The sequence below is a fragment of the Papaver somniferum genome, chromosome 9, assembly GCF_003573695.1.
Source record: "Papaver somniferum cultivar HN1 chromosome 9, ASM357369v1, whole genome shotgun sequence".
Classification (NCBI taxonomy): Eukaryota; Viridiplantae; Streptophyta; class Magnoliopsida; order Ranunculales; family Papaveraceae; genus Papaver; species Papaver somniferum.
In genome coordinates, this window is record NC_039366.1 from 24,497,120 (window position 1) to 24,519,702 (window position 22,583).

General features: G+C 37.7%; 2 protein-coding genes across 2 annotated transcripts; both read right to left on the reverse strand.

Moving 5' to 3' along the window:
* Window positions 1-5,479: 5,479 nt before the first annotated feature.
* Window positions 5,480-10,625, reverse strand: LOC113313386 (serine/threonine-protein kinase GRIK2-like). The gene is made up of 13 exons (XM_026562146.1): window positions 10,464-10,625; window positions 10,191-10,363; window positions 9,597-9,945; window positions 8,964-9,038; window positions 8,800-8,844; window positions 8,563-8,637; window positions 7,965-8,052; window positions 7,711-7,835; window positions 7,279-7,374; window positions 6,551-6,617; window positions 6,320-6,435; window positions 6,127-6,205; window positions 5,480-6,040 (listed from the first exon to the last, which is right to left on the reverse strand). Exons 3-13 carry the CDS (start codon window positions 9,873-9,875, stop codon window positions 5,931-5,933), a joined length of 1,155 nt encoding a protein of 384 aa, XP_026417931.1. The 5' UTR covers window positions 9,876-9,945; window positions 10,191-10,363; window positions 10,464-10,625; the 3' UTR covers window positions 5,480-5,930.
* Window positions 10,626-12,145: 1,520 nt separating this feature from the next.
* On the reverse strand, window positions 12,146-13,870 carry LOC113311601. The gene is made up of 4 exons (XM_026560422.1): window positions 13,739-13,870; window positions 13,283-13,538; window positions 12,782-13,203; window positions 12,146-12,670 (listed from the first exon to the last, which is right to left on the reverse strand). Exons 1-4 carry the CDS (start codon window positions 13,868-13,870, stop codon window positions 12,146-12,148), a joined length of 1,335 nt encoding a protein of 444 aa, XP_026416207.1.
* Window positions 13,871-22,583: the final 8,713 nt, after the last annotated feature.

A 22,583-nucleotide genomic window follows, 5' to 3' on the forward strand; every position in this document is an offset into this window, starting at 1 on the left:
TATGTTGCAGATACTCTCTCGAGAATCCAGGTGGAAGTAACAACATCATCTTGTCATGGGATGTTAGTGGTTCAACCTACATGGATAGAAGTAATACAAGATATCTATAAAGGGGATAAACTATCTCAAGAGTTGATTCCCAAATTGCTAGACAAGCTGAAGTTACTTCAGAGTACACTTCGAGCAAGGAATATACATAAGATTCAAAGGTAATACATTGCATAACATAGAGATATGAGATAGAAGATTATCACTTTCGCACATTCTTCAACACTGGGAGGACTCTCTGGCATACAATCAAGATACCATAAGGCTAACTCGCATTTTCATTGGGAGGGATGCATCCTTAAATTGCTAAGTTTGTACAAGAATATGACATTTTCCAACAACACAAGAGAGAATCATCCCTTTCACTAGGTTTCTTTCAACCATTGCCTATCCTTGAACAAGCATGGAAACGTATAAGCATGAACTTCATCACTTGGTTACCCAAGTCAGAAGGCAGAGAAGTGATAATACTTGTGGTGGACAGGTTCGCTAAGTACAACCATTTCTCAGACTTCATGTATCCTTACTCTGCAATGTTAGTTTCCAAGGTATTCATTTGCACCATTTTCAAGTTGCATTGGTTACCCAAGCATATTGTATCATATAGGAAGAGTGTATTCCTTAGCAATTTCTGGCAAACTCTTTTCAGTAAGTTTGGAACTGCGCTACACATGAGTACAACATAGCATCCCCAAACTGATGGTCAGACTAAGAGGGTTAATGCATGTTTTGAAATCTATTTTAGGTGTATGACAAGTATCAAACCAGCTAAATGGGTCTCTTGGTTGGATTTAGTTGAATGATAGTTCAATACTTGTTACCACTCCAGTCTGAAGCTCACCTCTTTTGAAGCACTTTATTGTTATCCTCCTCCATAGTTTGGAGTAGAATCTCCTTATGAAGGTACAAATGTTACTGCTGAAGAGTATTGCAACAGAGACAGGTTATGTCTCAGATACTGAAGGGTGTGTCAGGAGAAGCTCAACACAGGGTAAAGCAACAAGTAGACAAAAAGCGACAAGGAGAGATCTTTCGAAGTGGGAGATTGGGTATACTTGAGATCATCCATTCAATTGAGAAGGAGTTTGAAGTTGGCAGTTAATTTTATAGGTCATACCAGATAATATCTAAGGCGGGAAAAGTAACCTACAAGTTGTAACTATTTCCAGGTTTAGACGTTCATTTTACCTTTCATGTTTCTCAGCTAAACCTATGCTTGGGAAGACAATGGTACCTCAAACTATTCTTCTAGCATTGGACAATGAAAAGGAGTTGAAGGTCACCCCACAAAAGATCCTAGATACAAGGCTGGTGAAGAAAAACAACCAAAGAGTAGCTCAAGTTTTGGTTGCATGAGAGAATATGTTTACCAAAGATGCTACCTGGGAAGACAAACAATTCATGGAGAATTAATTTCCTAAGATGATCCTTGAGGTCGAGGATCTTGAGAAGTAATGGGTTTTTGTGATGAAAGTAGCAGTGTTTTTATGTTTTGGGGTAGACTTGTTAGTGCCTTTATCTAGTGACCGTATGTTGTAATAATTATAGGTCTATACATGTGTGTAAATCATGTGAGAGTGTACGTTATATCTCTTGTATATTGTTTCTTTGTCATCTGTTTCAGGTAGCTAATGAAATATAACTTATCTTCTCTCTCTCAATTATTCTTTCTCTTCTCGCCCCATATTCTAAACTGTATGTTCCACACCTCAATGTAAATCACTACATAATTCTAAAGTTGTCATATCATTATAAAATCTCTAAGATAATTGCGTACTCGCCATGTGACTTTAAATTTACATTATAGCTCGATTCGAAAGGATCCCCAACTAAATCGCCAATTTTAAACTTATCCTATTGGAATATTTGGCACGAAGAGATCAAAATGACGGTGCAATGACCGTGTACGCACGTGAAGGATAAATCAAATATCTAGAAGATATATGTAATCTTTTAGTTTCTTAATTAAGCATATTTTGATATTTTGGGTTATTTTGCTTTTGGTACTCAGGTTTTGTCCAGCTTTTGAGTTTGGTCTAACATTTGTCCAGCTTGGTGTTTGGTACTTGAAAATAACGTTGACCCACGTTGACTCTTGACTTCTGTTTAAGATTTATTAAAATTAATATAAAATCTAATATTTGACTGAATTTATTATTATGCCCTTCATTTTAAACTGAAGGGGAGTAAAGTTTACCATATGTTCCCACCGAGTTTACATGATGTGTCGTCCGCCTCCGCCACCACCACTACCACCACTCTACCGCCATTATCACCATCAAGTTATAACGAAACCTTTTAAGGCATACTAAAATTCAGTTACAACCCTACCAATCACTACCAAATCATTCCCGGCAATTCCTACCATCACCCATCTCACAGTCGTTTCAGGAAATCAATTAACACATTCAAGATCCCCAAAACAAAAATCAAAACTTAAAATTTCAACTCCTAAAGCAAAAAAATACAATTGAATCGAGATCCAAATTACAACAGCAGCTCACTACCATTTGCAGCTTAAGTTCACCTGCACCATCGGGAAAATTCACTTAGACCACCTCTGCAATACTACTACCAGCACCAATACCCATCATAAATCAATCACACACAAACCAAAATCAAATCTTACTGCAACCCAATTTTTTAATCAACAACACCAGCGTCTTGTTCTTCTCGATCTCAATTTCATGTTCTAATTCGTCACAAACCCTAACCTTCATTCTTCCTATCGATTCAGAAACACCCACTTTTCTGCTCTGTAACTTCAAGAATCATCTGTTGAGTTTAATTTCTTGCCGTAGAACTAAATCCGACAACCTATAATTGATTCCATTACAACCATCTCCTCTCTGTGTTCTTCGATTGCAGAAACCATCATTATTACCACCTGTATCTTTTTGTTACTTCGATTTTTATCTTCTGTTCTTCAATTTCATCTTCATTCAATCAACATCAGCTTCAATCTCCCTGCTAATCTCTGTTCTTTATCTCCTTTCATAATTCCACTCGATCTCTCATCATAAATCTTCCCTCTCTCAATCTCTCTCTCTGTTCTCGATTTACTCCGTTTTGATCTAAGTTAACAGTAGAGGCGGAATAAACGAAGAGAAGAAATGAAAATAAAAAGTTAGGGTTAATAGATTGATCACGACCGTAGACTAAATGGGTTTATTAAAACCGTTGGATCTAATGTAAATATTAAGAAAGTGATGGGTATGATAGTAAACTCATCTAATAATTATATTTTTACCATTTTCTAAAAATTTATTTGTTAATTCATTAAAAAAAGTAAAGCTATAACTGAGTCAATGCGGGTCAACGTCTTTTCCAAGTACCAAACACCAAGCTGGATAAATGTTAGACCAAACTCAAAAGTTGGACAAAACTTGAGTACCAAAAACAAAGTAATCCTGATATTTATGAGTAATATCTTTTTCATCTTCTGAATTCTATAAATAGAATGCAAATGTAATTGTAATCACTATCTCAGAGAATTCATCTGATGATCAATATATCTCACTATGTAGGGGTTTGTCCAGTGGATGTAGGTGTTAATGCTGAGCCACTTTAATTCTCATGTTTTCTTTTACGTGTGATTCATTTTGTTTAATCGATGATTCTCATAATTTATTATAAGTAACGCCAAACACATAATTCATGATTGTTTGCATGGATTAGATTAATAGTTACCAGATTTCGATCCGATCGGCAAAGCAAAGCATGACAAGTACCTGCATAGTAAATGTATCTTACATCTCAAGGGATCCCGTAACCTAGGAAAAAGTCCTCATTATAGTTGACTATGGATGAAAATAAAAGTCAAAAGGATATATGTCGTGCTGCACCTCATTGACTTTAACATCTACCACAATTCAACCCGTTGATTACTAATCTTCTTATATTATGCACAACATGATAATCAACAAACAAAAAAAGTACGCGTTTCTGACCAAATTTCTGTTTTCTCATCTTCACAAAGTCACAACTCACGATCTCTTGCAGCCACGTCTGTATCTTTGGTTTTTCTTTAAATATTTGTCCCATAAAAATGAAAGAAGAAGAATAAAAATTAAAGTCGCGGTAGGACCTACTAATCCGTTGAAAATGGGGTCACATATTATTTATCAAAACAATCTTAACCGTTTGTTAAATACATCAACTTTTGTTTCAAGATGACAACATCTTTAACGGAATATGATGTGATGTGTGAGTGAGTGAGAAGATGGTAAAGCTGCATCATCAATCATGCATTTGGAAGGTATGGTATGGTTTTCTAGATTTAAAATACGAGTATCAAGAGCAACCGCAATGGTGAGTATAATCAAAGATCAAAGACAAAAAAAAATTACCAAATTTGAGTTTAGTCTGGTGTGTGACGTTACGGGTAGAAGACTAAATTTGGTCGAGCGTGCACTATACGTTCGTCTGGTGTGGGGCATAAACTATACGTTCGCCCGATCAGATTCTAGAAAACTAAAAACAGAAAGAAAAACAAAAAAAAACAAAAAAATGGGGCGGAGGTATAAAGCCCGCCCCATATATAAAGTGTAAAAAAAAGGAGTGGGGCGGAGGTATAAACCCCGCCCCACCTAAAAGAAAAAAAAATGGGACGGAGGTATAAAGTACGCCTGGTGTGGGGCATTAACTATACACCCGCCTGGTGGTGGGGCGTTAACTATACGTTCGCTCGACTATATTTGGTTTTGGTCTTGGACCAAGTATAGTCTGGGATTTGGTCCGGATTTTAATCGATGGTCTGTCCGCTGTGTCTCGTTTTTTGACCAAATATTTGGTTATACTCGCCCACTGTGGTTGCTCTAATAGCTTGTATATGCGGGAAAAGTAAACTCTCCATTTATGATATATAATTTGTTGGGATAAATGTTATGATCCGTAAATTTATAGGACGGTATGGTGATAATGATTTCCAGAAACTTCAAAAAAAAAAATGAGAAGAATGTTATATTCTAGTTGACGCGTTGCAAAGCATTTCTGATTTAGCATCATCACAACCAACCATATGTAAAAATCACCGTATTGAACGAAAATGCCAGTCATTTTCAGTCATTTTGGATCGAGCACCCATTTCAGCTAAATAGCATACAATGATGCTCTTCTCTAGTGTCACTATATTACAATCATAGCCATAGTTAAAGCCTCTGAAGCATGGTATCCAGTGTAAAGACAAAAAGTAGGGCGAAAAGCCATAAATATATCAAAGTAGCCACAGAGCCAACCAGCAGCACCACCGGCTTTCAACCAGAAAGTGAATAAAGAAATACATCTAATCTAGTGAAAGTGAAGATACAAACCACAAAGAAAAGTTGCTTACGAAAATTGACAAATTTGGATTAACAAACACATCAGCTTCTAACAGGCTGTAGTGGAGCACCAACCCTTCCAGAATATGACCAAATTTAAACCAATAAACTATGATCAAATTTTAATTTAAATTTAAGAAAGACAGATTTTATGGTACAACCACTAAGCACAACAAATATATAAAACAAATAAATAAAGTTAGGGCAAAACACTATCAACTGCCATTAAGAGTTCTCAAAGAAAAAAATTGCCAGACAGGAATTTTTCACACACAAAAAAGTAACGAAAGCGCCCCACAGAATACTCAAAAAAAAAAAGCTAGTTGAACCACTAAGCAAGAAGTTAGATGATATTTCTTTTTACCCAATCAGTAAACTCCCAAATCGAGTTGTTTCTGCAATTTCTATTGCTTGCTGTTCCCCTTAGCATCATTGATAACCCATCAAAATCCTTTATCCTCTACTATACAAAATCCTCATGGTGTCAATGTTTGGTCAGTATTGGGGTTCAAGTAAGCAACCTCCCTTGCTCTCTTTTCTGTGAGTCAAATTCTGTGTCTACTAGAAAATATTACGTTTGCAACGACATACATGCTGAGGAATAGGCCCTTCTTCCCCGAGAACCCAGGGATGTTCCGCAATAGCATTCAAAGTAAATCTATATTGCGGGTCTGGAGTACAACAAAATTGCAAAGAAGAACAAATTAGAACAAAGTCCAAAGTAATTTTTGGGATGAGGGATATCACCAAAACTGACCTTTGCAAAGAATTCCTTCCAGCAAATTTTTAAGCTGTGAGTCAATCTCGTCCGGAATTGTTATAGGGTTGTTAACAATCTGGAGGAAAAAAAAAGAATACTAATTACAAGGGGTTCATTTATTTGTCCAAGAAATTTAAATAAAAATGTTACAGTAAGCCATGAAAAACAACAAATGTGGAAGTAGGCGAACCTTGTCATAAGTTTCTTGCAGCGTGTCCCCGATAAACGGGTATTTTCCGAACACCATATAGTACAAGGTAACACCAAGAGCCCAAGTGTCTGCTGCTCTACCATGGTAGGTTATACCTGTTCACGCAAAGGTAAAATTTTCAATATTAAAAATCAATTAGAACTAGTCACCCCTCCTTCAATCCAACCTATCTTGTGAATTACTATAGGCTGTAGCAGTTGGGCCACCCACCTGAACAACATTCCGGTGCTGTAAAAACAGGAGTCCCAGGAGATCGCCGAAGTTCATCATTTTCATCCTGTAAATAAAATCAGGATAAAGGGAGGTCAGGATACAAAGTATTTCTAGGTCAACATGCCAATATGAGTGGTCAGGTTAGTTAGGCAAAATTGTCCTGTCGATTAATCTAGCAAATTAGCATGTTTTCGATCATAGAAAAAGATTCACTGTCGTGAGATACTAATATTAGTCCATTCTCAATACTGATGCCATCAATTAATGAAACTTAAGCTCTCCAGCTGGAATATAACAAACTATGTTTTCGAGGCTCGGCTAACAAATGTTGCTATGGTCAAGATCAGAGCTAGTCTCCAGGAAGGATATCTTTGGGGAAACACTTCAATCAGAAGACAACACTAGCAACCACTAAAAAGTAGAAATCTAGAAAAGCAAAACAAAATTTTAGTGCCTCGACTACGCATCGTTTGTTCAACTTTATTTACTTTGGCCAATGATCAATAGCATGTTAACTTCCAAGCGCAACCCATACCCATGACAATTTATTAGCGGAAGAAAAGATCATAATGTCACGAGAGATGTGTTGTCAAAATGTCAAACAGCTTAACGCCAAACACCCTGGGTCAATGAAGTTCTCTTTTGATCTTAATAACCACACCAAAATTCTCCATATGTTAATATCGTCTATACATTACAAAGTTTAGAGCAGAAACAGGCCTTACCTCAAAGACCTGGCTGACACTAAAGTCTGCTATCTTAACAACGCCGCTTCCTGTAACCAAAAGGTTATCAGGTTTAATGTCACCATGCACAACGTTCTGTCAAATTTAAAAAATAAGAAGTTAGAAAGCATTAGACCAGTCATAAAAAGTAGCTAAGTTATACTGGTACAAATTTTCGAGACAAATTAGGGTCTTGCATAGCTCGTGTAAGTCCTTAATTAGCATTCCTGACATGACTTCATGACAGAAATGTGCTGCAAGTGACAAATCATAGGGTCACTCATGGCTTGTCGAGAAAATTTGTACGAACCGCAGCTGCGGCACTTTTCATACAATTTTCTACAAAGAGGTGAAACTAACGGAAAATAAAATAATCTTTGAATCACAGGAATCTGTTCAACAAATAAAGAACTATTGAGATTAATATCATACATGAGTATGGAGATACATCAGCCCAGCAACAATGTCTCTAAGATATTTTCTAATAGTAGTGTCCTCCAAGCCACCAGATGCACCGGAACCTTCAGGAGCCCACTTGCCTTCCACATATTCAAGAACTATGGAAGAAAAGGAAAAGATGTTACAAGTTAGTCCAAAATTCAAACAGTTATTATTACTGTTTACCAACCACAGAGTCAGAGTCTTAAAACAAAAAAAGCCAGGAAAAAGGAAGTGTCAATGAATACCCATGTAGAACTGATCAGTGTTAGGGTCATCCATCACCTCAATGAGATTGACTATATTGGGATGGTCCAACATTTTCATGATTAAAACCTGCAGGAAAGACAAGGCACATGACTCGTGATTGGTAATTGACACTGCATGCGACAAAGCTAGATGCATACAGTACATTCAAAAAGATTCACAAAGTTGTTCACTCATAAAATCTCTAGAAGTTAATGAAACAGATCCGCAGGGAACTAACACATCATTGAGCGTGGGAACTAAATGAACTTATCAACCAACTCAAACGCCTATCTGACTTCTTAAATGAACTCCACAACTAACCAGTAGGTAAAACTTGAGACTATAATACTGGACAAAAGGTGATACAGAAGATGGACCATGCCATGCCACAGGTGAGGGTTGAACCCCTCTTCCAAGGTCCGCATTGAATCTTCAAACAGGTCACATATTTAGGCCCAAAATGTTCAATGTCCTGCTCTCCCCAATACATGGAGGGAAGGAGATGGCTTGTAGAACCAGATAGGGCTAATCTTAAAGGCCTAACTAAAATGCATCCTAACAGAAAACATCAAGCAAAAGAAAAAGAAAAGCACATACCTCCCGAAGAACGTCACTCATGGCGGTTTCTGAAGGCGCAACTCGTTGTTTTAAAAGATGGGACTTATGAAAAGCCTGTGATGAAATATGGCACAAGTTATAAGTTAGTGAAAATTTGATGGAAGTTAATTACTTCGCCTATTCACTTAGTAAGACAGCCCAAACAAAGTAAACTGTCAGTAAATATAACTACAGGCACAATAATGGCAATACATGTATGTGGGAAAAAATCACTACCTTGATAGCGTAACGTTTTCCATCTATAGTACTTCGGTACAAAACCTGTAGAATAGCAAAGGCAAAATGGTTATGTTGAGAGAAGAAAAAACAGTGAGGTGAAGTTACGCTAACCTCGTCTGACTGATGAATATGAAAACACTAGTCAACATATCAATTCTTACCACTTTGGCGTAGCTACCAGATCCGATCTTAAACTCTCGAACATACTCGTTAACCATTTTATTTCCACTATCATCCTGGACAATACAGATGGAAATTAGTCTTATATCCCAAATTTCGCACACACAAGAGTACCAATTAGTATTTTAATATATTTGCTAAAGTACCACAATCAATAATCAGCAGGGTTACGTGAGAGACTGCTTTGAGCCACAATGGATCCATAATTGTACAAAAGACTTCCTTCGATACACAAACCAAAATAAACCATATACAGGGACACAGTGTGAATAAAGAGTACATTCTGGAATCTGGAATAGCCTGCGAGAAACTTCCTAAGCCTAAGATTAAGACACATGTATATTTACTTATTTAGCATAGGTTTAAGAAAGTAACTAACTTTAAGCTTAATCCTATTTCTTGAACAATCTTTTATACATATCTAGGCTCTATTACCTCTATCTTCACATCGAAATAAACTTTTTTGTATGTGCATGAATTTTGCGAATCATGAATCACAAAGTAAAGTTCCCTTGCTTACTTACACGATACTATCTAAGTTATGACAAAGCCCTTTGGCAAGGGCGGAGAAAAGATGCAACTTATTCTACTAAGGTAGTGTGTTCATTGTTTACCTCTGAGCGAACAACCAGATGTGTTTCCTTCACGGGAATTTCCCTGCATATCTTTCCAGTTTGAATTCTAAATAATATAATTTGTTCAGATCGTTTAGAGGGGCTTTGCAACTCAGCATAACTTCCGTTAGTCATATCAGTACGTTCACAGTCATAATCACCTCCATCATCTGACTCATAATCGCTCAACAAATGCTCTTGTGACTGCACATTGAATCCAAAACAACTACAGCAGCCGATTCCCATGAATCTTGAAAAGGAATCACTCTTCGAAAACATGTTGAAATCTTAACACTCCCAATATAAACTACAACCTTAAGTAGCACACTACACAAATGAACCCCTGTACCTGTAAAATGCAATTTCTCAATTTCCTAAATTAGAAAGCACAAATTGACAATCATTTTTCTTTTTTCAAATAAATTAATCATAAGATAAATTCATGTTTCTGCTCTGCAGACCAAATAATTGAAGTAGGTCACATTTGAATTCGCCTACTTGGTATATTTTACCATTCCAAAGCGTAATTTTGCAGAGATAATACAAACAACAAAGCAATTTCTATATCAAGTAAAACAGCAACAATCATCATACCTTGATAGGAGGGGATGTAAAGGGCCGGCGTTAAGCCCTAAACAGGAATTGTTATTCTATGGGATGCCATTCACACAATGAATTGAAACAAGCGACTAAATCTATTCCCTTCCGATTCAACACTAACATTTCGCGAACTCCGTCTTATACTATCTTTTGAAGCCTTATTAAATCTAGAGAAAACAAAAATTACAGTTCAGAAAAAAAAATCCCTAAATTTATTAACAATAAAAAACAGCGAAGAATTAACGCAAAGAAACTAGTAGTATTTACCTGGAGACGAAGAATTCGGTGTGAAACCCTAGCTCCGAATTTAAGAGGAAAATCGAAAATTCGGAGATCGGGAATGATTAAGAAGAAAACCTGAAACAGAAAGAATAAGGAATTGAATTTTACTATTTTTAGGTTAATACAAATTTCTTTTTCCTGCGTACGTTTACGTTAAGATACTAAAATGCACTTAAAATGCGCATATTAAGGAACAGAGGAAAGAGTTTTACTTCTGTACTTCACTACTTTTTGGAGTAGTAATCTATGACAGAGCCGTTTTTGGTGTCATGTTAATGGGCTGTTTTTGGGTGATAGGTAGGCCGAAGTTGTGGGCCCAAGGTGGCCTTTGTTCTTGTATTCTTTGTGTTGACGGCAAGTAGTGACGCTTCTTATTGACAAATGGTTTGTCTAAAATATTTCAACTAGGGCAAAATCATTAGGCGCCAAAATTGAGAGCTCATCTAGCTATATTCTCCTATCCTATTGTGTGCCTTTTGTTGTAGAAAAACTGTTGCGGAGGAAGAAGGAGATCGAGAGGGGAAGAGGAAAGTGATAGTTTTTTTTGTTTTTTTCTAGGAAAGATGACATATATCAAAAAGAGCTTATGTAAGAGTTTTATCCTGTTGGATCAAAGTTTGAATCCATTCAGGAGCATCTAAGAAATACTGAAAGCAAACAGATTGGGATCTTGCAAATTTAGCTAGACTGTCAACTAAATGATTTGCATCCCTGTGCACATATGTGCATAACCAAACTGAAAAAAAATTAAGAATGTCTACTACATAATTTATTAAGTTTTGTGTTGTCCATTTCACTGCTGAATGAGAACCATTTACTGCATTGATCACGTTCAGGCAGTCTCCTTCCAAGTGCACCTTTGTCCAGCCTTTCTGCTTAGCCCATAAAACTGCATTCAACAAAGCATGCGCCTCAGCCTGCTCAGAATCAATTGCACTATCTGCACCTCCTCGCAGTCCATCACAGTTACCTGCAAAATTTCTCGCCATTAGTGCCCATCCAGAGTAGCTATTACTATCAACAAATGAAGCATCAGAGTTTATTTTGATCATATCATTAGTTGGTGGAGACCAATGATATTGCCTCTGTCTAGGCAGTTGATTATTATTGGAATGTAGTGGAATTAAATTCCTTCAGTCATTCATCTGCATATTAATGGCATTAGCTACATGATCAATATTAGGGTTTACTGCATCAAAGTTTTTAGCACATCTTGTCTTCCAAATAGACCACATACAAAAAGCAACAATTTCATACTTTTTAAAATCCAGCACTGTAGAGGTGTTACCTGTTGGAAAAAACTGGCACACCCATTGATGTAAATCAATATTTAAGAGCAGATTTAAAAGATTAGTATCAATCTTGTTCCAGATATCTCTAGCAACAGTACAGGAGACAAACAGATGTTGAGTAGTTTCAACATTTTGATTACACATAGGACAAAGATTACAATGGTACTTGGTGATTCTAGCAAGTTTGTACTTAATTGGCAGACACTTATGCATAAATTTCCACATAAAATGTTGTGTTCTAGGAGGCAGTTTATGTTTCCAGAAGGAGCACCAGTTAATATTCATATTATTTTTGCTAGGTTTATTTAAGAATCTGTCATTTAAAATGACTTTGTAGGCAGATTTCACAGTAAAGATTCCATTACTAATTGGTTCCTATCTAAGCTTATCTTCTCCATTGAAAGGAATTCTGATCTTTAGAATTTCAAACACAATATTCCTATCAAATAAAGCATTAACGGTTTCCAACTTCCAGCACTTCATATCATGATCAATTAACTGACTTACATGCACCATATTAGAGGAGTAAAATTGAGTTGAAGGGGATATGTGCATATTTGGAATCCAATTGTCTTTCCAAATATGTACAGACTTACCATTACCAATTTCCCAAACATAAATTTTTTTGACTATGTCCAGGCCTGTGCAGATCCCCTTCCAAATCCAAGAGCCCTGTTTAGACACACTATCACACAAAGGATTAGCATTCATAAAGTATTTACCCCTAAGAATACAAGCCCATTTATCATATGGATTCTCCACCATCCTCCAAGCTAATTTAGCTAGAAGAGCAAGATTTAAAATATCAGTTTGCCTGATATTCAGACCTCCTAGCTCTTTTGGAAGATCTATGTCAGTCCATCCCTTAGGAAAACAACCCTTCTCACCATCTTTTTTACCCTACCAAAATCTCATTTGAATACTGTCAAGATTATCAGTAAGCTCCTTTGGCATAGGAAAAACAACTAAGTGATGACTAGCTAAGCTTCCTAAAACAGATTGGTTCATTACAGTTCTTCCTGGTGGAGCTAGATAGGTTGGTTTCCAGTGAGCAAGTCTACCCTTATAATTGTCAATCAAATGCTTGAAAGAATCAAATTTTATTTTTTGTAAAAGAATAGGAACACCTAGATATTTTTCATTTAAAGACATTCTCTTAATTCTAAGAATATTGGCTATCTCATTCTTGACATTATTAGGAACTTTTTTGCTAAAATCTAGAGCTGATTTCTCAAAGTTAACAGCTTGCCCAGAAAATTTGTTAAATTGTTCAATGATACTAGCTAAGTTTCTAGCATCTCTAGTTCTTGCCTTTATGAAAATAAGGCAATCATCAGCAAAGAACAAATGAGAGATTGAAGGGCAATGTTTATTGGCCTTAAACCCATGGATGAGCTTATCATGCTCAGCATGAATTAAACTTCTAGACAAAGCTTCCATTGCACAGAATGAAGAGGTATGGAGACAAGGGATCTCCTTGTCTCAATCCTCTTTGGGGATAGTAAATTTTACCTGGAGCACCATTGAGCAGGATGGAGGTGGAGACAGTTGAAATGTACTGGTTGATCATACTGCACCAATCTGAAGAGAAACCTAGCTTTTTGACGCTATCAAGGAGAAAGGACCACTCAATTATGTCAAATGCCTTTGACATATCATGTTTGATAGCTACACAACCATCTTTAGCCTTAGTTTTCTTCATAGAATGAATCAATTCATGGGAAATAACTATATTATCATGTATTAGCCTACCAGATATGAAAGCAGTCTGAGAAGGAGATATAATTTTGTTCAGAACTTTCTTAAGTCTAGAGGCTAGCAACTTAGATATTATTTTGTAAGACACATTGCAGAGGCTAATGGGCCTAAAATCAGCAGCATTTTTAGGACAATTACTCTTAGGAATGAGAGTAGTGAAGTTATGATTTAATTGTTTTAGAATGTATTTAGAATGGAATTTTTTTTTACCATTTTAACAACTTCAGGTCCAACTGTCTCCCACATTAACTGATAGAAACCAGGCGGAAATCCATCAAGACCTGGAGTGGTCCAAGGCTTCATATCAAAAACAATTTTCTTAATTTCTTCACTAGAGGGCATTTCAGTTAACATAAGATTATCCTAATCAGTTATGATATTATCAAGGTTGTCAAGATAAGCATTAGAGCTAGGGGGTGTGTAGTTCTACTCATGTCACTGAAATGTCTAAGAAGCTCAGTTTCAATATCATGTCTATCATCCAGCCAAATACCTATATTGTTTTGTAGAGACTCAATTTGAGTTCTTTGTTTTCTAAAGTTTGCTTTTTGATGAAAATAGGTTGTGTTCCTATCATCTAAGAGCATAGCATCATCCTTACCTCTTTGCCTCCAAAAATCTTCTTCAACATCATACCAACACTTTAGTTTCCTTGTTAGCTCCACAACCCTGCTGTCATTGTGATTACTAATAGTTCTAGTAAGATTAGACAACTGAAATTCCAAGTTAGAAATCTGAGAATTTATATTACCAAAGTGTTGATAATTCCAGTTTCTGAGACAATATTTGGTGTTGTAAAGACAATTAGCAAGGATAAAACTAGCAGAGCCATTAGTATTACCTTTCCATTCAGCTTTGATTAATTCAGAGAAAGTAGGGTCTCTGAACCAGGACTTATTCACCCTAAAGGGTTTCTTTGTGTTGCACTCCAGTTTGCTAGTGATTAGCATTATAGGACAATGATCACTCCCTAAGACAGTTAAGTGATATAAAGCAGCATTTGGATAGATATTGAACCAGTCATAAGAAATAACAGCTCTATCTAGTCTTTCAAGAATTAGATCATTATCATTCCTTCTATTGGTCCAGGTAAAGGGATTCCCTATATAAGGCATACTAAATAGGTTATTACTATCCAAAAGCAGATTATTAACATCAATATCACTTCGACTATGTGGATTTCCACCATCTTTTTCATTCTGGTGTAATATGAAATTGAGGTCTCCTGTTACAATCCAAGGATTAGTATATGCTGTCCTTAGGTTTCTAAGGTAGTTCCATTGATTCTCCTTGTCACTAGGATTTAGAGCACCATAAATACATGTCAACATACTACTATTATTTTGACTATCAAGTTTGACAGTGCAGTTTATCATATTCAGTTGAGCATCAACAATCTGCAGATCAATTTCATCTTTCCACAGGACACATAACCCTCCTGAAAGGCCTATATGATCTAAAAGGGTTATATTTGGATACTTGAATCTCTTCGGTAAGTAACTCATTCTCTTTGACTGATTTTTGGTTTCACTCAAGAAAATTATGTCAGGGTTTTGAGTTTTAATGAGCATGTTAAGATGATTTCTAGTATCCTTGTTTCCAAATCCACAAACATTCCAAGAAATGATTTTCATATTTGCAGAAGAATAAGAGAAATTAGTTAGAAAAATAGCAGATTGATTTTGAAAGAGATAACTAAGGTAAATATTATGAAAATAATGCAGGATATTTAAAGTTATAAATTTTTTTTTGTGTATTACCATCTGTATTCCCTTAGTGTTGTCAGATTGCTTCTCCTTTGTTGCGAGTCCTTATGCAGCTTGTGTTTCCAATTGTCCCCCATCATGAGAAAGTTTGCTTGATCCAGCTTCATATTGAGGAGCAGTAATTCTCAACCTTTTGCCTAATCTTGTTGCATCATTTTCATCATCCATATGAGATGAGGGCCCAGTCCTTGGTACCAGCATAATGCCATCCTTTAGAGGGATGAATCATATCTTCTTAGTCTCTTTATTCTTTGGGCATCTAGGAATGATATTGTCATGCCTTCCATTCTCCATAGTCTTCTTATTTGCAATATTACTAACTCCAAGGAAGTATGGCTTACTATGAGCTTTTGTTAGAAAATCTTCAGCTGCCTTGCAAACAGCACCTTTGGTGTGATTGATAATGTAGCATTTGGACAGATGTTCAGAGGCTGTTTTTCAAAAAAGAACTTAATCCATCTGGTACATCCTGCATTAGTTTTTTCCATCACACCTCTTCTTAGTGGAAAGTTTATATCAACATTAACACAGACTTTGACTCCTTCTTTGTCCACTGGAATTGCATCTTTGTGTTCAATTGCAACAACTTCACCCACCAGTTTTCCAATTTTTGTGACAGAAATAACATTCAAATGCTCAGGCAATAGCTTCTTTATTTGGATCCAGAAACATTGATGACTCCAATCCAATTCCTTATAGATAACCTCAGAGTTATAGTGGTGCAGGACAACTAAGTTTTTGTTTAAACTCCATGACCTGGTTATGAAGATATTGTTCTTTGTTTCTTCATCATTGAATTTGAAAATCATGATGTTTTTATCAATTTCCACTACCTTCACTTCTCCTTCTGGGATGTGTGACCAGGAAAACTTGATATGATGTTCCACCATTTTAAATCCCATGTTTCCTTCTTCCATGATAATCATACCAATTAGGCAGTTATCCCAATTCGTTGTATCTTCATTAGTAACAGCTTCCACTTCATCTTCTTCCTTATCTAGATCAAGGGCTGCTTGTTTAAACCTTTCAGCTAGGTCAATCACCTGCTCATTATTCTCTTCAGCCATTATACTTTTGTTCGTAAAACAGTTTCCTTGTTCCTCTGTGTCTTCAATATCTTGATTTATATAATGAGTTAGCCCAATGAAATTTGGGTTTCTTTCCACAATCAAAGATATTTCTTCACGATATTTTTGGAACAAATATATTCTATGGTTATTGATATTATATCTATTTGCAGTAACAAGCCATATCGCATAAAATCCAAAGAGAAGAATCAGGAGCTTGTTACCAAATTTGCAATGACTTTTTTTAATTTCAATATTTTTCCTTTTTCGCCGTTTTTTCCTTTGACTTTTCAGATGAATGATATTAGATCGGTTCTGACTGAGTCTAAAATTCTCAGGATGGAGCAACAATGGTGACAACAAGACTTCAAAAATCCACTTAACTAACAGAGCAAACGCTGTAAACACAACAAATTTGGAGGCAAACGCCATTAAGGAGATAACAATCTGTAAACACATTAGGGAATATTGAAAGTTAGTTGAGATACATATTTAAAAGAAAACTTTGTTGATGTGAAAAACAAGAAAATGAGATCAAAATTAATCCACAAAAGATGCAAGGAATTTTAATGTCTAAAAACCAAATGCGAATGAGAGATATGCATATGAACTCAAAGAAAGAATTGAAATCATTGACCATGGCTTAGGATTTAGAGACAAGGATTAAAAATCAAATTTTTGTTTACTGAGTTGACATTTCAAAATCGCCGATTCGCAAAGCCCCAAACCCATACGCTTCAAGAGAACGTCGTAACCACTCCTTTTTTTTAGACTCGGTGCGTGATAGTTTTCCACGAGAGAAAAATGATGATTTTGAGTGAACCGAATAGCTAAATGTTTTGGAGGATTTCAATTGTTATGAAGATTTAGAGTTTGATTGGTTTAAAGATTATTTTTGGGATTTTTATGAAACTCGATTTTCAAGGATTTTTCAGGATATAATCTGTTATTGGAATATATAAACTTTTATAAAGATTGACTCCTTCGATTTATATTGAAGTATAAGGTTCTTATTATTTTCTCTAACGAGTTTCAGATTTTTTGAGAAATTTTAGATTTATGAAAACCCAAAGACTGGGAGACACGGGAGAGAGAGAGTAAAAACAAGCTCTTGTGCTTTGATTAGAACAGAAATCAGGTGGAAAGTGATCAGAGAAGAAGAAAAAGAAGTAACTCTCAACTTAAATCGAGATAGCCTAGCGTTTTAATGTTTATCCGCGAGATATTCTGGAGAGTGAAAGAAGAAGGAGAGAACGAGAGAGAAATAACAATGAGAAAATGAGACAGATGAAATGGTAGTTAGGACTGTCACTAAAACATCCCGTAACAAACAAACAAAAAAGCTCTGGTTAGTTTGGCTTAAGCGCAAATCACTTTTTCAAGTACCGCAAAACAAAAACCATTTGTCTTCTAATTCCCTCCATCTAAGATGTGGTCGGGTCACGTATATATTTTGTATGTAGCGCATCTTTATTTTTTTTTGTCACTTATTTAACTTAGAAACATGCCCCATCCAAATCCCGCCAAATACTATTTTTTAAAAAAAGATATGAAATTAACAAAAAATAAAGATGAACTGTTAAGTAATAAAAAAAATTTGGAAAAATAATTCTACTTTATAAGACGTGTCAGCATATAAAGCTGATAAGTATGTGACCCGACGTCAACGACGTAGACGCACCATTTTTTATTATTGGGTGAGCAGCGGATTGGATCCATAGGATCTGGTTTAATCCACACCCAGTATAATATATAGCTAATTTGGCATCCACGTCAAATCCAGCATCCAATGGACGACATATAGGCATATTGAACGTGGGTAAATCCAATCAATTTATCTTCATTATTATTATTTAAAATAGGTAAAGGTTTAACTAAGATTTATCTTCAATTTATCTTTAGCAATTAGTGGGTACATGTTTTACTGAACAAAATATCTTGATAAACTAAATGTATACCTAAGTAAACCTATGTACATGTATTTTACATTTTATACTGAAATTAATTGACTTGAATCCCCTTATCAATGGGAGTGGGTGTCTGTTGGATTTTTAAGGGTGAACCGACATCCAATCAAACTATGCTTAGGGAGGAAGGCATGTAATCAATCTCATCTGAGACGAGTCTTTTTGTGACGGACCGGAAAATTACGCCTTTGGCGCATCGCCCCGCAGGCCGTAATTTTACCGGTGCGCCATTGATGAAGCTACGATCCGGGCCTTATGGCTAGGCAAATGCACGTCCATTCTCCGTTGCAAGCATGCTCGTGGAGCATGATGCAGCTAACTTAGGTTCCACACCGTTCCAAAGTCACCCTTGTCCGCAGAAGGGTATAAGGCCATAAGGTCGTTGCCAAGAGTTCAATCCATAGAGGTTATGGACAATGCGTATTGCACACATCACAGGATGTGCCTCAACGTAAGGAACTCATCACTTAATTTCCTATCTAGATGAGCAACCGTCAGTGTCCGAGTCATATCCATACTTAAGGCATAAGTCGTGGACTTAGGCATAAGCCGCTCTAAGCCTATTGCCATTCTCTTACTCCGCTTTACCGACTCTTCGTAGCTTGATAGGAAGTATGAGCATCCACTTGCTGGCATGCAACATTCCTCATCAAGTCTAGCCGCAATCATCTCTTCATCGAATTATCGAGCTTAGATGATAAGAGGGGCCAACGCTGCTGGACCAGCAATTCTGCAACTCATTACGGCTGCCTACGTACCCTTCCCTACTCTAAAGGGATCAAGCACAGACCGTAGTTCATCTCTGAAGGGACAAGCAACTTAAACCAACTCGTTTGCTAGGCCATGGCCAAGCAGTGGTGGTAATGACCTAGTCCGTATAGGCCGTTCCGTCAAATACATCCAAGTGATGCATCATCGAGTCCGTGGAATGGCATAGTGATGCCTCAGCATCATATGCTCCATTCGTAAGGATATGCAACTTAGAATGAGCCTTAGGCATCACTCATAGCGTTCCGGCTAAGCTGTGAAGCTTACTTGGTACATGGTCCGCATATGCACCTTCAACCAACTACCCCTCCCTATACATGTTAATTTGACATTTTTACAACTCAAATTGGGGGAGAAAAAATCATTCATCAATTCCCCATGCCATGATGGCTGCACCTTACCATTCTGGCCAACTGCGATGTATAGTCGTAATGGATGTATTTTTAGTTCTGGCTCACAAGCCAGTTCTCATGTCCGTCCAGGATGGCTGAACACTTCCTGAGCCAAACCCGATGAAGGGCCGTGATGGATGTATTTCTGACTTTGGCCCATAGGCCACTCAAATGTAAACTCGATGTCCATCCATGTTGGCTGTACATTTTCCACCCGATGTCTAGCCATGTTGGTTGTACATATTCAAGGCCATCTACCCAACTGGCCTAATGCATCATTTGATGCAAGATTGGCTCTTAGCCAATATAGCCTCCAACTAATGCTATATTGGCCTTAGCCAATATGCATACGCGATGTGCCTTACTTGACACCGGACATTGACCCTGGGCCAAATGCATCTCACGTACAACGGAAGCTTTGGATGAAGCTTCATCTCGAGCAATGGCGCATCTTTTAGCATGCGCCATGCTAAAAAAAACGGGGTGTTACACTCTTCACCCCTTCAAAGAATTTTGTCCCCGAAATTCAAAACCAAAACTATTGTGGACAATCTCTTCGGTTTGGATTTCCTGAGCAAAAGTCCCATACCAGATGCTCAGAAATCACGGATTTCTTCAAGTTGTCATGAACAACAATTTAGACCTTCTGAGCACATGTCCCATACCACCTTCCCAGGTATCCAAAAGTGCCCACAATAATACCAAGAATCGCAATTGGCCAGTGCCAAGAGGATATCTCGACCAGGTATCCTGAATGGCGTCCCATACCACCACCCAAGAATCCCTAAAGTTCACAAGGTTGAAGATGTCATCGAAATGACAAGATTTTAGCGCAGTACTATGTGGAACAGTTTCCAATTTCCCACCGTCCCTGACGGTCATCCAGGTTGCCACTCGTAAGTGGGATGCTAGCCAGGCCTGACAACGCACACCATTGGCCAGTTGCCAACGTGTGGGGATGATCAGTCCCATTGTCTACCTACCGTACCAGACGGTCTTCCAGATATCCACTCGTAAGTGGGGTGCCACTTAGGCCAGGCAAACTCACAACACTCATCCAAGATCAACTCGAATTGCAAAGTAACTGGCAGTTCCAATCACAAATTCTTTCCACGCAAAAGTTGGCCTACTCTCCAACTTCAAATTTCCATTAAGGAAAATACTCGCCAATGAGTCCACTCCGCACAAGTCCCTAGAGTTTTCTCGGAACTTGCTCTGATACCAACTGTGACGGACCAGAAAATTACGCATTTGGCGCGTCGCCCCGCAGGCCATAATCTCCCCGGTGCGCCATTGATGAAGCTACGATCCAGGCCTGATGGCTAGGCAAATGCACGTCCATCCAACATTGCAAGCATGCTCGTGGAGCATGATACGGCTAACTTATCTTCCACACCGTTCCAAAGTCACCCTTGTCCGCAGAAGGGAATAAGGACATAAGGCCGTTGCCAAGAGTTCAAGCCATAGAGGGTATGGCCAATGCGTATTGCACGCATCACAAGATAAGCCTCAACGTAGGGAACTCATCACTGAATTTCCTATCTAGATGAGCAACCGTCAGCGTCCGAGTCATATCCAGAATTAAGGCATAAGTCGTGGACTTAGGCATAGGCCGCTCTAAGCCTATTTCCATTCTCTTACTCCGCTTTACCGACTCTTCGTAACTTGATAGGAAGTATGAGCATCCACTTGCTGGTATGTAATACTCCTCATCAAGTCTGGCCGCAATCATCTCTTCATCGAGTTATCGAGCTTAGATGATATGAGGGGCCAACGTGCTGGACCGGCAATGCTGCAAATCATTGCGGCTTCCTACACACCCTTCCCTACTCTAAAGGGATCAAGCACATACCGTAGTTCATCACTAATGGGACAAACAACTTAAACCAACTCGGTTGCTAGACCGTGGCCAAGTAGTGGTGGTAATGGCCTAGTCCGTATAGGCCGTTCCGTCAAATACATCCAAGTGATGCATCATCGAGTCCGTGGAATGGCATAATGATGCCTCAGCATCATATGCTCCATTTGTAAGGATACGCTACTTAGAATGAGCTTTATGCATCATTCATAGCGTTCCGGATAAGTTGTGAAGCTTACTTGGTACATGGTCCGCATATGCACCTTCAACCAACTACCCCTCCCTATATATGTTAATTTGACATTTTTACAACTCAAATTTGGGGAGGAAAAATCATTCATCAATTCCCCAGGCCATGATGGTTGCACCTTACCATTCTGGCCAACTGCGACGTACGACCGTAATGGCTGTATTTTTAGTTCTGGCTCACAGACCAGTTCCCATGCCCGACCAGGATGGCTGAACACTTCCTGAGCCAAACCCAATGAAGGGCCGTGATGGATGTATTTCCGACTTTGGCCCATAGGCCACTCAAATGTCAACTCGATGTCCAGCCATGTTGGTTGTACATTTTCCACCCGATGTCTAGCCATGTTGGATGTACATATTCAAGGCAATCTACCCAACCGGCCTAATGCATCATTTGATGCAAGATTGGCTCTTAGCCAATGTAGCCTCCAACTAATGTTATATTGGCCTTAGCCAATATGCATACGCGATGTGCTTTACTTGGCACCGGACATTGGCCCTGGGACAAATGCATCTCACCTTCAACGGAAGCTTTGGATAAAGATTCATCTCGAGCAATGGCGCATATTTTAGCATGCGCCATGCTAAAAAACACGGGGTGTTACACTTTTAATCTCAACGAGATGAAATTTGATCGGGAGACTCGCCAAGACGGCTGCGTTGTAGCCGAGATCTCGCCGAGACAAGTTTTACATATGAAATTTAATAATAAAAATCAAATCCTATCATATCATATCCTAAAAAAATGTTTTTTTTTTTAACTTTTATTAAAAGTTGGTATTATTTCTTTATATCTACAAATGTTTAACATATGTAAGGTGTGCAAAATGCTTGGCATAATACTGTGGGTATTAAATTTAAAAATGAAGACTCCGAGAATCTCCCTGAAATAAAGTTATCTTAGTGTCTCGGTCTCAACCGGGAAGAGACGAGATCCGAGATTGACTATATTGGTCGGGTGACAAATCTGGTACAATATGAATGGGTC

Excerpts from the sequence above, each read along its gene's own strand:
- LOC113313386 (XM_026562146.1), bottom strand. The coding sequence starts at position 9,875 with ATGTTTTCGAAGAGTGATTCCTTTTCAAGATTCATGGGAATCGGCTGC. Across the intron at positions 8,845-8,963 it reads CTGGTAGCTACGCCAAAGTG|GTTTTGTACCGAAGTACTAT; the intron begins GTAAGAATTGAT and ends GCTATTCTACAG. Across the intron at positions 6,206-6,319 it reads TGCAAGAAACTTATGACAAG|ATTGTTAACAACCCTATAAC; the intron begins GTTCGCCTACTT and ends TTTTTCCTCCAG.
- LOC113311601 (XM_026560422.1), bottom strand. The coding sequence starts at position 13,870 with ATGCCCTCTAGTGAAGAAATTAAGAAAATTGTTTTTGATATGAAGCCT. Across the intron at positions 13,204-13,282 it reads CCTGCTCAATGGTGCTCCAG|CTTTGTCTAGAAGTTTAATT; the intron begins GTAAAATTTACT and ends GTGCAATGGAAG. Across the intron at positions 12,671-12,781 it reads TAGCTCCACCAGGAAGAACT|GGTAAAAAAGATGGTGAGAA; the intron begins GTAATGAACCAA and ends AGATTTTGGTAG.